This window comes from Pteropus vampyrus, unplaced genomic scaffold (genome assembly GCF_000151845.1).
Source record: "Pteropus vampyrus isolate Shadow unplaced genomic scaffold, Pvam_2.0 Scaffold432, whole genome shotgun sequence".
In the NCBI taxonomy this organism is placed as follows: domain Eukaryota; kingdom Metazoa; phylum Chordata; class Mammalia; order Chiroptera; family Pteropodidae; genus Pteropus; species Pteropus vampyrus.
In genome coordinates, this window is record NW_011889213.1 from 315,721 (window position 1) to 331,602 (window position 15,882).

General features: G+C 43.4%; 1 protein-coding gene across 2 annotated transcripts in view; it reads left to right on the forward strand.

Annotated features, from left to right (window-relative positions):
* Window positions 1-15,772, forward strand: part of EZH1 (enhancer of zeste 1 polycomb repressive complex 2 subunit) — a 30,587-nt gene extending 14,815 nt beyond the window's left edge. For both annotated transcript variants that reach the window (XM_023523905.1, XM_023523904.1), the window contains 13 exons: window positions 964-1,127; window positions 1,486-1,577; window positions 3,310-3,490; window positions 6,381-6,577; window positions 8,054-8,145; window positions 9,117-9,157; window positions 9,620-9,745; window positions 10,728-10,906; window positions 11,419-11,514; window positions 11,930-12,011; window positions 12,494-12,574; window positions 12,998-13,082; window positions 13,365-15,772. In XM_023523905.1, coding sequence (XP_023379673.1) covers window positions 964-1,127; window positions 1,486-1,577; window positions 3,310-3,490; window positions 6,381-6,577; window positions 8,054-8,145; window positions 9,117-9,157; window positions 9,620-9,745; window positions 10,728-10,906; window positions 11,419-11,514; window positions 11,930-12,011; window positions 12,494-12,574; window positions 12,998-13,082; window positions 13,365-13,425 — 1,477 coding nt within the window. In that variant the 3' untranslated portion in view covers window positions 13,426-15,772. The remainder of the gene's footprint in view (window positions 1-963; window positions 1,128-1,485; window positions 1,578-3,309; window positions 3,491-6,380; window positions 6,578-8,053; window positions 8,146-9,116; window positions 9,158-9,619; window positions 9,746-10,727; window positions 10,907-11,418; window positions 11,515-11,929; window positions 12,012-12,493; window positions 12,575-12,997; window positions 13,083-13,364) is intronic.
* The last annotated feature ends 110 nt before the right edge of the window (window positions 15,773-15,882 follow it).

Here is a 15,882-nt window from a genome sequence, read left to right on the forward strand (position 1 = left end):
TATTTAATTATACTGTATGTTCAGGTACATAGTGTCTCTCTCATTATAATTAAGTTATTCTTCAGCATCAACATTATGATAGAATTCTTCTATATTCAGGTCTCTGTGAAAACTCTGGTTTTCCCCTCCAGATTCTATCTTGTAATGTGGATTTTGTGTTAATATGTAGATGGCTCCAATTTCCTTATTTACTGGTAGCCTATTAGATAAGTCCAGGTAACCCTGATCTTCTTTATATGTTCCTAAACAGTCAATGGTTAGGTTAACAAAGCAGCTCTAATTGAAATGCTGTGACAAAAGGAAAATGACCAAACAGCTTTGTTTACATACTCTGATTATAGATAGCACTCAGGAACTTTTTGTCTTTTTAAATTCAGGCAACAAAAAGAGTTCCAAGAAACAGTTCCCAAACGACATGATCTTCAGTGCAATTGCCTCAATGTTCCCTGAGAATGGTGTCCCAGATGACATGAAGGAGAGGTAAGGAAAGCTGTCTCCCTCAGGCCATGTAGTATACCCTGGCAAAATTTTTATTCAAGCCTATAATTGATTAATATAAAGCTCTGTTTATGGTAAATGCATTATGATTTGCCCTTGCATCCGATTATTTCTTGCTTACTTGCTTACCTCCAAACGCCCATTCCTATATTAAGGGTCATTGTTTGCTGGCTTTTGAGTAAGTCTGGGCAGAGAACTTTTAAAATTCTCCCATATTTCTGGAGAGTTACTGCAGCACCATACTTATCAAATCTTTCCCTCCCCTTACTCTCAGATATATGCCCAGCCCAGCATAATTACAGTGGTCTACCCACTTAGATATACGTCATTCCATCATCAACAAGACCCATAAAAATACCCACCCTCCCTTAGCAGAATATACCTGGATGACTCTCAGTGCTCAATCTACATTTTTTCAGTAGAGGCATTTCCCTAGGAGGAACTCTTATCTCTTTTCTTAAATAGGTATCGAGAGCTGACAGAAATGTCAGACCCCAATGCACTTCCCCCTCAGTGCACACCCAACATCGACGGCCCCAATGCCAAGTCTGTGCAGCGGGAGCAGTCTCTGCACTCCTTCCACACACTGTTTTGCCGGCGCTGCTTTAAATATGACTGCTTTCTTCACCGTGAGTAGGGCTACTCTGATATGCTCTCCGGTTTTCCATTCCCAGCCACCATTTCCTTCTTTTTATTTTAGTTTATCAGGTAGAGAGTTCCTGGCTTCTGATCTGTTGATAGTTTTACAAAGGGCCGGTTCAGTTATAGTGCAGTGTGCTTTGCATGGTCAGGACAGAATAACCAGCAACATAATTGTTCCTGAATACCTTCTAGCTTTGAAAGTATTGTGTTGATAATCAGAAATGATTAAATTTTGTGCACATGTTTATAGTTGTAGTCTACACTAGCTCCCTAATTCAGTTTTGTTCCTCCCCATCCCATCAAGTGGATGAACCATTGGAAACAAGACAGTGTTGTATTTTCCAGCTTTTCATGCCACCCCTAATGTATATAAACGCAAGAACAAAGAAATCAAGATTGAACCAGAACCATGTGGCACAGACTGCTTCCTTTTGCTGGTATGTTCTTAAGCTGTTCTGCCATTGTTAACTTTGTTGAACACTGAGCTGAGCAGGAAATGGTCCTTGGGCTTTCTGCCCCTGAGAACACAAACTAAGTGAGACAGTACATAGCATAGCACTCCGGGGGTCATAAAGTGCAAATAAAACATGACTTCTGTTCTTAAGGAGCTTCCAGATACTGGGGCAGGAGGACTGTGAGGTTAGTCTTATGGAGTGAGGTTTGAAGAGCACTGAAAGCTTTCCTACTCTAAATATCATCTGCTCAGATTTCAGAGCCTGAAACCTTATTGTTTGAATTCGAGCTGTGTGTGTGTATAACTTACAGAAATATATATGTACAGGTTTTCTTTTATTGCTTTTTATAAATGAATACATATTCAAATATAATGCTGGACTATTCCCCTCCTCAACTTTTTATTAAGATAATTTTTAGTCATGCAAATAAATTGAAAGATACTTTCCTCGATTTAATAACATTTTTTCATGTTTGCTTTATTCTTATATTTATGTGTATGGATCTTTTGCTAAGCTATTTGAAAAGAAATTGCAGATATTGTGATGCTTCTTTGCTGTTTCAACATGCATCTCCTAAAAATAAATACGTTCTCTTATGTAACCACATTATTACAGCTAAGATGTTTCCAGTGGTACCAAAAATAGCAGTTTTTTTTTTCCGAACCAAGATCACACAGTCATGCATTATATCTGGTTATTATGTCTTTTCAGTCTCTTTTAATCTTGAATAATCACAGTATTTTTTTTTTCTTTCTGAAAAGTTCAGGCTGGTTGTCTTATAGGATGTCCCACATTCTGGATTTGTCTGTTGTTTTCTCCTGGTGTCATTTAATGTATTACTCTATCCTTTATTTCTCATAAGCTAGAATTAGCTCTGGAGGCTTAATTATATTTATGTTAAATGTTTCGAGTAAGAATACATTGTAAGTAATGCTGTGTGTGTCACATTGTACAATAAGCATATAATATCAGATTCAATTAATTTTAAAATTTTTTGGAATTTCCTTTATCCTTAGTAATGGTCAACCTTTATCCTTTACATGTAGATTTAGTTTTCAGAAACAGCTAGAAGTCTTTGGGAACCAAGTCTGCTAAGAAGGTAGATGATCAAGTTGAATGATCATTATTTGGTCTTAAAAAAAAAGCATACCTATGAAGTAATAAAACAATATTCTTCCAAGTTTAATATACTGATTTGTAGAGAAGTTTCAGAATTAAGTAGTAATATGATACGAATTCAAGGATGACACATTTTATTACTGAAACAGCAGCGCAGTAGATTGTAAAGAGCAGTGTGGCTGGAGGCGAGGAGCCCTGATTCTTGTATCCACTCTGGAACAATTAGGTATACACTCTCAAGCAGGTCCCTTCCCCTCTCGGAACCTCATTTCCTCGTCTGCAGGAGAATGTGTTCTCAAATTGCCGACAGCTAATATGTGAATGAATTTTAGATGCAACTCACTGGAAAGCTGAAGATGCATAGATTATATCGTTTTAAAGATTACTTTGTAAGATAGCTCTTTTGTGAGTTTGTAAGTTTTAGAATGTTATTAAGCAGCTTCCTTACGGTCACACTTATATGGTATAGAGCAAAAAAAAAGATAGTATCATTGTACATAATCACAGATATTGAAGAAGATGGTTGGTGATGATGGGCTCAACATGGTGATTCTGGGCCTGTTTCTGTTTTCTACCTGTAATGTGTCCATTGCAGGAAGGAGCAAAGGAGTACGCCATGCTCCACAACCCTCGTTCCAAGTGCTCTGGTCGTCGCCGGCGAAGGCACCACATGGTCAGTGCTTCCTGCTCCAACACTTCAGCCTCTGCCGTGGCTGAGACTAAAGAAGGGGACAGCGACAGGGACACAGGCAATGACTGGGCCTCCAGTTCTTCAGGTACAATGAACAGAAAATGATCTTTTCTTTCTACACAAGGACACTGGTAAACTCAGGATCACTGCCTGACACTTAATGTTACTGCATTTTGTAAAATTGTTAATTCTTTACACAAGTTCATCTATAAGTGGTGGAGACAGAATATTTTTGTTCCTAACTATGCTGCCTTTTTAAAGTAGAATGAAATACTTCTGAGTTTGTGGCCAACTGCTCATGACAACTGCATTCCACCTTGTGTTTCTTGTATTTCTCCCTCTCTTAGGTGAGTAGGGCTACTCTGATATGCTCTCCGGTTTTCCATTCCCAGCCACCATTTCCTTCTTTTTATTTTAGTTTATCAGGTAGAGAGTTCCTGGCTTCTGATCTGTTGATAGTTTTACAAAGGGCCGGTTCAGTTATAGTGCAGTGTGCTTTGCATGGTCAGGACAGAATAACCAGCAACATAATTGTTCCTGAATACCTTCTAGCTTTGAAAGTATTGTGTTGATAATCAGAAATGATTAAATTTTGTGCACATGTTTATAGTTGTAGTCTACACTAGCTCCCTAATTCAGTTTTGTTCCTCCCCATCCCATCAAGTGGATGAACCATTGGAAACAAGACAGTGTTGTATTTTCCAGCTTTTCATGCCACCCCTAATGTATATAAACGCAAGAACAAAGAAATCAAGATTGAACCAGAACCATGTGGCACAGACTGCTTCCTTTTGCTGGTATGTTCTTAAGCTGTTCTGCCATTGTTAACTTTGTTGAACACTGAGCTGAGCAGGAAATGGTCCTTGGGCTTTCTGCCCCTGAGAACACAAACTAAGTGAGACAGTACATAGCATAGCACTCCGGGGGTCATAAAGTGCAAATAAAACATGACTTCTGTTCTTAAGGAGCTTCCAGATACTGGGGCAGGAGGACTGTGAGGTTAGTCTTATGGAGTGAGGTTTGAAGAGCACTGAAAGCTTTCCTACTCTAAATATCATCTGCTCAGATTTCAGAGCCTGAAACCTTATTGTTTGAATTCGAGCTGTGTGTGTGTATAACTTACAGAAATATATATGTACAGGTTTTCTTTTATTGCTTTTTATAAATGAATACATATTCAAATATAATGCTGGACTATTCCCCTCCTCAACTTTTTATTAAGATAATTTTTAGTCATGCAAATAAATTGAAAGATACTTTCCTCGATTTAATAACATTTTTTCATGTTTGCTTTATTCTTATATTTATGTGTATGGATCTTTTGCTAAGCTATTTGAAAAGAAATTGCAGATATTGTGATGCTTCTTTGCTGTTTCAACATGCATCTCCTAAAAATAAATACGTTCTCTTATGTAACCACATTATTACAGCTAAGATGTTTCCAGTGGTACCAAAAATAGCAGTTTTTTTTTTCCGAACCAAGATCACACAGTCATGCATTATATCTGGTTATTATGTCTTTTCAGTCTCTTTTAATCTTGAATAATCACAGTATTTTTTTTTTCTTTCTGAAAAGTTCAGGCTGGTTGTCTTATAGGATGTCCCACATTCTGGATTTGTCTGTTGTTTTCTCCTGGTGTCATTTAATGTATTACTCTATCCTTTATTTCTCATAAGCTAGAATTAGCTCTGGAGGCTTAATTATATTTATGTTAAATGTTTCGAGTAAGAATACATTGTAAGTAATGCTGTGTGTGTCACATTGTACAATAAGCATATAATATCAGATTCAATTAATTTTAAAATTTTTTGGAATTTCCTTTATCCTTAGTAATGGTCAACCTTTATCCTTTACATGTAGATTTAGTTTTCAGAAACAGCTAGAAGTCTTTGGGAACCAAGTCTGCTAAGAAGGTAGATGATCAAGTTGAATGATCATTATTTGGTCTTAAAAAAAAAGCATACCTATGAAGTAATAAAACAATATTCTTCCAAGTTTAATATACTGATTTGTAGAGAAGTTTCAGAATTAAGTAGTAATATGATACGAATTCAAGGATGACACATTTTATTACTGAAACAGCAGCGCAGTAGATTGTAAAGAGCAGTGTGGCTGGAGGCGAGGAGCCCTGATTCTTGTATCCACTCTGGAACAATTAGGTATACACTCTCAAGCAGGTCCCTTCCCCTCTCGGAACCTCATTTCCTCGTCTGCAGGAGAATGTGTTCTCAAATTCCCGACAGCTAATATGTGAATGAATTTTAGATGCAACTCACTGGAAAGCTGAAGATGCATAGATTATATCGTTTTAAAGATTACTTTGTAAGATAGCTCTTTTGTGAGTTTGTAAGTTTTAGAATGTTATTAAGCAGCTTCCTTACGGTCACACTTATATGGTATAGAGAAAAAAAAAAAAAGATAGTATCATTGTACATAATCACAGATATTGAAGAAGATGGTTGGTGGTGATGGGCTCAACATGGTGATTCTGGGCCTGTTTCTGTTTTCTACCCGTAACGTGTCCATTGCAGGAAGGAGCAAAGGAGTACGCCATGCTCCACAACCCTCGCTCCAAGTGCTCTGGTCGTCGCCGGCGAAGGCACCACATGGTCAGTGCTTCCTGCTCCAACACTTCAGCCTCTGCCGTGGCTGAGACTAAAGAAGGGGACAGCGACAGGGACACAGGCAATGACTGGGCCTCCAGTTCTTCAGGTACAATGAACAGAAAATGATCTTTTCTTTCTACACAAGGACACTGGTAAACCCAGGATCACTGCCTGACACTTAATGTTACTGCATTTTGTAAAATTGTTAATTCTTTACACAAGTTCATCTATAAGTGGTGGAGACAGAATATTTTTGTTCCTAACTATGCTGCCTTTTTAAAGTAGAATGAAATACTTCTGAGTTTGTGGCCAACTGCTCATGACAACTGCATTCCACCTTGTGTTTCTTGTATTTCTCCCTCTCTTAGAGGCTAACTCTCGCTGTCAGACCCCCACAAAACAGAAGGCGAGTCCGGCCCCACCTCAGCTCTGTGTAGTGGAAGCACCTTCAGAGCCTGTGGAATGGACTGGGGCTGAAGAATCTCTTTTTCGAGTCTTTCATGGCACCTACTTCAACAACTTCTGTTCAATAGCGAGGCTTCTGGGAACTAAGACGTGCAAGCAGGTACTGTCTGAAAGCAGCAAGAACAAGGCTGGGCCCTCCTTTCCCGCAGTGCTCTTTCAGCCTTTTTGCTTGTCTCGTAAGCCTCTCCGTCTGGAGAGAAGCTGTCTCAGGCTCAATTCCCCATGAGCCTGTACTTCCAGGTCATGAGGTGGGTTCCCCAAACACAGGGCCCCCTGTAAAGGCCAGGTCTGTCAGTGCCTGGGGACCTGCTCTCCTCCCTGCTGAATTCTTATCTCTGTTTCTAGCCACTGTCTAATTTTTGGCTGTTTCTACACTCTTTTAGCTTCTTTTTTTGGTTCTTGCCTTTTATTCTAAATGTGTATTTGTTTCCTAGAAGAGACTCCTGGGTCTTTCTGGGGATCTTCTTCCCTAGCAGACTCCTGTTCCTGCTTCTCAGCTGTAGCTACTGCTCCCTCCATCAGTCTCCTTACTGCTTTATCCTCCAAATGTTCTATCACTAGATATTCTAATCACCACCCCTAATAGCTGGGCCTGGATCTCACCCTTCTCACTCATACTGTCCCTAGAATCACAGTTTGATAGTAGCCATCAATGCTCTGGAGGCAGGGAAAGGCTGCAGTGAGAAGACACTGAAGAACAGGGACAGAGGGTCAGGCGTTAGGGCCAATCTGTCCAGTAAGAGAGGAACACTTGTTCACTGTGGCTTCTTCATGCTTCCTTTACTTAGAACAAGCAGTAGAACCATGAGCCGAAGTGCCCTTTGCTTTCGTTGGAGCTCAGGCCTGTTTCCCCGAGGCACAGCTTCTTAACCTAAAGATCTATCGAACTGGGTACAAAACAATTTTTATGTGCATTCTCCTGAGAAGATTTATACTTTTCCTAGAACCTCGAGAAGGCCTATAATTTTTTTTTCGAGAGTCAAAAGGAAAGTTTATTAGAAAAAGGGTGACACTCCACAGACAGAGTGTGGTCTCCTCTCAGAGGCAGAGAATGAGAGAGACCAAGAAGGCCTATAATTAAAAAGGAAAAGAAAGAGCTAAAGACGAATGCTATAAGGGAAGAAGCACAATGAAAGGGAACCCACCTTCCTGAAATAACATCCTAGTCAAGGCTCTCACATGTTTATACCAGCAGAGGGAGCTAGTGCTTTGCCAGGTGGTATCATTAATGTCAGGTCTTGCACTCAGCTGCACAGAGTGCACAAAGTTGCCCTTCCTAAGAAGAGACAGATACTGTTGGTAAGAATCGGCTGGGGAGGGCTTGGTAAGCAGAGCAGTAGATGAAAGCTGCTAACCATGAAGGCTATAAATGTGCTCAGTATTTTTCCTTTCCTAAGTCAGGATAAATACTTAAGAATTAACTCAGTCTTTGCCGTTCTGTTTCTACCTGACTGAAGAGATGCTCAGTCAGATAGCTACTTGTGAGCTCTCCATAATCCCCCCCAAGCCCAGCACCTGGCTGGATCACTTATATGACTGCCTAGGTCAAGAAGGCCCTCTTGGATTTCTCTTCCAGGTTTTTCAGTTTGCAGTCAAAGAATCACTTATCCTGAAGCTGCCAACAGATGAGCTCATGAACCCCTCGCAGAAGAAGAAAAGAAAGCACAGGCAAGGATCGGACAATGGACTTTCTGTGGCCAGGCTGTTCCCTGTGCTCTGACCTCCCCTTGGACTTCCCATCTGCCTCCCTCTTTAGCCACTGCCCATCTGTTTGGCTTGGCACACTGAAGGCCACCCATCTCAGGGCTCCCTGCAGGTCTATGCCATGGATCAGCCAGCCCTTCTCCTGACCCTGCATGCTGTAGATCACGAGATAACTATCTGATTTTCCATTTACGCTCCTGGCCAGTAGAATGTGAGCTGGCCTCATGGCTCCACCCAGAAGCCATGTTCCTCGTTAGGTGATTAGTTACCCACTTCTGCAAGCTCTGTACCTACTTCTCAATCCTGACAAGATTGGTTTGGTTTGCTTTGTTTTTTGGCACTTGTGTTGTTTTTCTAAGCTGCATAATAATGTTGTTTTCTAGCTAGCCTTTGCTTAGGGTTGGAAGTTTCTTTAAAAAAAATTTTGACACTTTGCATTGCTTGGTACCCTAATGACTGTCATCTATTGAAGGAATTGACACTGGTTCTAGAAATAGAAGGAAGTCCCTGTGTCTGCTCCCTTTCAGTTCCTTCATTTAGGTCATATTCCCGAAAAGGCTTCTCATCTCCCCATCTTGAAACTCCCCCATATCTTTATGTCCCACAGGCTGAGGACAAGCGAGAAGGAGAACCAATAACATAATAATAGACATAGAGGGTTGGATTTGGTTTTGTGTCTGTTTTTTTTTTACATATGTTTGTTTGTTTTAAGGGCGATGTTTATGTTTAAATCTTGAGGCATAGGCCAGCTGAATAGGATTTGGGATGGACTCTAGCATCTGTGTACCAGAGTAGAGGTCTCCTGTGAAGGAATTTGGGGAGGAGACTCCCCAATTATCAAACCGCAATCCCTCAGACCAGGTCACATTGTCCTTTACCTGAATGTCTGTAGTTCCCCAGGGCTATGATCCAGACCTATCCCATCTCTTTTTCAGGTTGTGGGCTGCACACTGCAGGAAAATTCAGCTGAAGAAAGGTAAGTTCCACCAGGACGTTCTTCGGCAGTTCATCTTGAGGTCTCGCCCTGTGGCCATCCCCCACCCTACCTGCAGCTGCATTTGCTGACCCTGCACCGCTTCCGCAGGTTGCAGATTTCTCAGCAGCTGTTGAGAACAGCTCAGCTTCTCACTGCAGCTGCGAAGAACTGTTATGGGCCTCATGGTCTCTGACTTTCATGGTGTGCCATTTGCCAGGTCTTAGACTTCATTTAATGTTTGGAATAGCTGCATTATAGTCCTGGATCATTTCCACACTCTCCCCACAAAGCAAATCACCCAACTATCATCTAGGATTGCCTCTCACTTCAGGTACTAAATGTGTGTCCAAGGTTATAGTTTGAACAAGCCTCTTTTGAATCAGAGCCATTGGACACTTGGGAGGGAGGACAGCTAGGAAGCATGGGTACAACAGTGTCTTGGTTTATTCTTTTCTCTCCTAGATAACTCTTCCACTCAAGTGTACAACTACCAGCCCTGCGACCACCCAGACCGCCCCTGTGACAGCACCTGCCCTTGTATCATGACTCAGAATTTCTGTGAGAAGTTCTGTCAGTGCAACCCAGACTGTAAGAGTTCTCCGTTTTCCCCTGTAGTCTACCAAAACAGTCAGCCTAGATGTACCCCAGATTTCCCTCCGCCGCCTCCCCGTACCTTTTGCTGCTTATGGGCATTCTCATCTTCTCTTTGCTATGTTTTAAGCATTCTACAGAGGAGACAAGAGACTTAAGATATGGAAAAGTCATTTTTTAAAAACCTTTACATGTGTGATTGTAATAGCAACAATTATACAAAAATCAGATGCTTTCTCAACTTTACCTTCCAGGCCAGAATTAAGAATCTTTTTCCTTATAGTGCAGTCATAGCCTCCCTTTCCAGGATGTTGCTTTACAATATATATAGGTTACAATTCTGTATATGTCTATTTCAGTTGAACATCTGGAGTTTTAATATCAGGTCGGTCTGGATGTTAGCAGAAAGTACGATAGAAGCTAAAAGTGCTTCTCTTTCATTTCTTATCTCACCATTTCTTATCTCTCCTCAAGGCAGTTTGATGGCAGCCCCCAGAGCTTGCAGAATTTGATGCCCAGGCAGTTACGCTGGAAATACCTCCTAACTCATAGCAGATATCAATCTTAACCACAGCAAAGGGGTGCTTGTGCTGCCGAGGGTGGTGGGTGGAAGAGAGTAACATAGAACGGATGTATTCTGTTCTCAAAATGATTCTTGTTTTGATGTCGTGTACTTATCAGTGGAAAACACTGATTTCTTTCTTTGGGGCATTATCCACCTCCCTTCCAAATTCTACCAGCAAGGGGGAGGGAGAACATCTCCATAGTCAAACTTGCATTTTTTAACTCTCAGGCATGAATATTGGGAGGAACTTCATGTTTGTTGAAAACATTTGAGTATATCATTATGCGGAGGGGAACGTCTCTCCTATTTTGCCAAATATCCTTGAATACATAATTTCTCTGCTGTCCTTGAGTCAAACCTGAGCCCCAGCATTAGTCTGCTTCTCTTCCTAACCTTACTTGTCATCCCACCCAGGTCAGAATCGTTTCCCTGGCTGTCGCTGTAAGACCCAGTGCAATACCAAGCAGTGTCCTTGCTATCTGGCTGTGCGAGAGTGCGACCCTGACCTGTGTCTCACCTGTGGGGCCTCAGAGCATTGGGACTGCAAAGTGGTTTCCTGTAAAAACTGTAGCATCCAGCGTGGCCTCAAGAAGGTGAGGGCTTTTCTTAGGATTCCAGGCCAGATGATGGAGTAGAAAAGACTGACTAGTCCTGAGCAGCCTCATTCTACTAGTTCTTGACAGGGTTTGTACATGAAAGTGCTTGGTAAATCCAGAAGACACGTTCACTGAATTAATAGTTTTCTGTCCCAGTGAGGAATTGCAAAAGTGATCCCTTGAAAGGGGCCAGACTGAAAGGAGCAGAGAGGATGGACACGTCATTGATGTCTATTTTTACTTGACATGTAGCAGAGAATTCCCATAGACTCAGGCCCAGGAGGTCCCCAGGTCTAGAGGAAGAGGCGTCATGCTTCCTCTCACCACCTCCCTCTTTTGTTTTTCCTCCCGCCAGAACATAATGGCTTAGACCTTTTTCTGTTTTCAGATCCTCTTCACAGTTGCTAGTTCTTTCTACCCTGCCCCCCACCGTACACGTCCACATTCAGCACACATAGCCCCTTACTCACACACACCCTGAGTCTGAGCTTTGCCTCCCTCTTCTCCAGCACCTGCTGCTGGCCCCCTCAGATGTGGCCGGATGGGGCACCTTCATTAAGGAGTCTGTGCAGAAGAACGAGTTCATTTCTGAATACTGTGGTGAGGTGAGTGCTATCGGTTTGGCCCACAATCTTATCTGGGGAGATACTGATGAGAAACCCTGATTTTCTGTGGTCCAGACTTCTGCTAATTAATCTCTAAATAACTCAGCTGAGTTCTCATGTGGCCTCTTGGGGGATCCCACAGAACTATTTGCAATCCTGAAACAAACCACTCTTCGACTCTTTGGGAGCTCAAGCCACACAAGCAGGGCAGGTGGGGGACTCTTCAGCCTTAATACTGGCCAGCCTGAGTGGGGGTTGGAATGAAATAAGCCAGCCTCTGTCTCTAATGATTCTCATGATACCCTGTAAGCACCTACGTGTGACACTGCCCCCTCCCAGTCCTTCCTAGGGTCAGGGTATCATGTCCTGAGCAGACAGCCTAACTCCCCCGCTTGTTCCATGTCTGTCTTTGCAGCTCATCTCTCAGGATGAGGCAGATCGACGAGGGAAGGTCTATGACAAATACATGTCCAGCTTCCTCTTCAACCTCAACAACGGTACGGAGTCTTTCTCATCCCACGGTGGTCTCGGCAGGTCTTCTTACGAGATTTCCCTAGCTATGTATGGTCCAGGTTCAGATCAGCTCTGAATCTTCCAACAGATGCAGAGAGCAAGGTGGAGAGGTTGAACTCAGAGACACCGTTGAGCCACAGTTCACTTGCTTTGGGAGAGCCTCTATTTTCTAGATTGTGTTTGTAATCAGAGCATTGAGCACTTACACCTCAGACATCTCCCTACCAAGTAGATGAGAAGAGGAAATCCATAATTCCAGCAAAAAAGGGAAACCCAAGGAGAGTGCTCCCACATGAGTTTGCATTCTTACGCAGCCTGCTTTCTAAGCTCCTGTTAGTATGCTGGGCTTAAACATTCTCATTGGACTATCATGTTTCCGTCACTGTTTGATTTATTTTAAATTCAGCTCAAGAAGCTGTGGGGTTGCCTGGTGAGCTCATAGTCTTCCTTGGTTTACTTTATACAGATTTTGTAGTGGATGCTACCCGGAAAGGAAACAAAATTCGATTTGCAAACCATTCAGTGAACCCCAACTGTTATGCCAAAGGTGAGTTCCCGGGGACCTGGGAGGTGGAGTGGGGGAGGGATGCTTTGTTGATTATGATCTTTATCCATTATTAAACTTTTTTTTTCATAGCTGAGTTATTTTTTTGTCCAAAGATAATCACGATTAATGTCTGGTATTACTCTGAGCCTCTCTCTCTCTCAGTTTTATAATCTGCTTTTTTCTCTGAATACATTATAAACATTTTCTCACAAATATGAGTTTTTTAAGGATAATTCTTTCCCCGTGTCACTAGCCAGAAAAACAGATCTAAACACATAGAAGCAACTACCTTCACTGACTACTTTCTAATTCCACTTCATTTATGTTTTCACTGGGAGTTTGAAAACAGTCGGCCCAGAATCACTACTGATTGTTGACTTGGGGTTGACTAGGAGCCTAACCTGGAGTTTATCTTCTTTTTAGTGGTCATGGTGAACGGAGATCATCGGATTGGGATCTTTGCCAAGAGGGCAATTCAAGCTGGCGAAGAGCTCTTCTTTGATTACAGGTGAGGCAGCAGGAATGGTCCTAGGGAGGTAGCCCTAGAGGTGGAAAGGGTGGCTGTTGGAATTGATTTAGAGGCTTAAGGTGGGTGATATAGATGAAGAAGAAGATCTCACGGTGGTCAAGGCGTTTTCTTTGTTCTGATCTCTGGTGCCTTGCTGCAGAACGGGGAGCATTATAAACCACTAGTAGGAAGTGGGAAGGGAAGTGAAATGGGAGGAGACTCCATCTTTTCAATCACAAAAGGCTTGTTAGTAACCTGGTTCTTCCTCCTGCTCCGGGACAGGTACAGCCAAGCTGATGCCCTCAAGTACGTGGGGATCGAGAGAGAGACTGATGTCCTTTAGCCCTCCTTGGCCCCACACCAGCGCTTGTGGTAGCGGCACTGTCTTTGCTTTCATGCACATACCACTGCTGCTCGAGTTTCCTGCACTATGTGTCTCCCACACCAAGAAACCCCACCCACTCCCTCTGTAGTGAGGCCTCAGCTGTGTCCAGTGGGGATAAAACTGTCTCAGTGAGAGGGGAGACAGAGGCAGCTAGGGCTTGGGCTCCTAGGAGAGAGCATTGCAGAAGTCAGAGACTGCATATCAAGTCTCAGAGGAAGAGAGTACAGGCTGGGGTTGGATGACATTATTCTTTAGGTCTTGTCACCCAGGCTGTGGGCCTCAGGAATCAACTTGGGCATTTCCTAACAAGCATTAGCCTGTAATTCTAACTTTCCAAATACAGGGTCCTTATGTTATTGGACACAGCATATCTCTGTGGTCCCACGACCTGGAGAGGACAGGCTAAGTAAAGTTTAGTACCTAGAGCTTACGAGTGTTCTAGGTTACAGGTGAGCCTGGCAGGCAGCACAGACTGAATTCAGAGGGGAGATGGGTCACCTTACTACTTCTTCCCTCCCGGCAGGGTTCAAACTGAAAGAGTGGGTTCTAAGTATAGCTAGCTATTCAATGCTGGGAGAAGGAAAGCCAAGTGCCATTCTTCCATGGACAGAGAGCAAGTACTAGCCTGATGACAGTAGGTAAAACTGCTCAGCTTGGGGCCCAGCAGGCTTTGAGAAACCTCTGTATATTCGAGATGGAATCATTTTCAGATACCCAGGAACAAATGCCAGTGCCCTGTTAGCTCCTTCCAAAGTTTAACGACTGCAGGCAGGCATTATGCTGCTGCTGAAGGGGGTGGGGGGTTGCCGGGCTGGGTGTGAGTGCTCTGGTTCCCTGCATCTGTAGTTGTTTTCAGGCCTTTTATTCCCCTTTGAGGCCAGGCCACTGTTACTTATCTCTTTCAGGTAGATGGGTGTGGGCCTGGACTAGAGAGGGAGGAGGTTGTTGTGATTTACTTTCCTGTCTGTAGCACCTGCTGTTGGGAAGGATGAGTTGACAGTATGTGTTTGGAGGTGGGTGAGGGGCTCCCAAATTGCACGTATTTAGGATGGCATCATGTGTGTACTGCAGATTGGCAGAGGGTATTCGAAGTGTCAAGATGACTGCCTGTGCCAGTCCATGGTGCCATTCTCTCTGGGATTCATGCAGAGGAAAGCACTTTATTCCTTTTAGAAGGTCTGTAGATTGAGGTGGAGTTTGAGCTGAGGTCTGAGGGGTCCTTGTCCAAATCCCATTCCTGAGAAAGTGGGAAGGAGAGGGGTGGAAGCTTCCTCCAGCTCTGTCCCATCTCCTGGTGGAGGCAGGAAGAGATACCTTGACACAGAAGAATTGAATGAGAATGGGGCCAGCTCTAAGAGCAGCCCTATGTCTATGGCTGATGTGCTGATCTGGCAGGAAATAAGGTACATTGTGTTGGGTAAAAAGGATGTGGGCAGGTACAGACTGGCCTAGGGAGTATTAATAGAGGGAGCAGGCTTCTCCCTTCTCTGTGGGGAATCAGAGCCTCTCTTTCCCAGTTGATGCTGACCACTCCCTTCCTCCAACCCCACTGGCTGTCCCATGAAACTTACTGGAGTCCCCTTTGCCTAGGGAACCCAGGGATTTTTGTGGGACATGCACGCACGCGCGCACTCTCTCTCTCTCTCTCTCTCTCCCTCCCTTCCTCCCTCCCTCCCTCCCTGTCTCCTCTCTCTCTCTCTCTCTCTCTCACCACACTCATGGGCACATGTACTCAGCACAGAGCACACGCCCAGCCAGTGCCTGACGGAGCCTCTTCTCACCTGACTGGGCCAGCCCCTGTCATGATTCTGAAATCTACATATGCTGTGGTTTGTATTCGTTGTATATTGGGGATACCCTCTGGCTGGACTGTGTACTCTTAATTACTTATAAATTATAGAGGAAAACCAGAGATGGATGAAGGAGAAATTAGGTCTGTCTGAAGTGCCAGGGGCTGACCATGAGGAACAGGTAGAAAAGAATTGTATCCAGTCTTTGAGAGGCTAGACTGGCCCACCCTCCCCTCAATGCAGACTCTCTGGTCCATGCCCTCTTTCCCCAGTTTCAGACCACTAATACTCCTGTTGCAGCATTCTCATCCTTTTTCCATGCTGTCCCTCACCTTTAATGACGGGTCTCAGTCCCTCCCACCAGACATGTAATGATGAATGGAGTGAGGTGGTGGGGACTGGGGGCAAGGGAGGCTGGTATATGTTCGGCTTTATTGCCAGTGAATTTCACGCACTTTAAAGTCCTGTGGCTTGTGACCTCTTATCTGAATAAAGTGGCAGAATCCATTTGGCAAGTTGTGTATCGTGTGCTTTGGATCTGGAAGGATCCAGGGATGGTGGTTCAGGGTCAGCTTGGGCTGAAGCTTTAGCATTCTGACCCCAACTTGTCCACTGAGATCTGGGG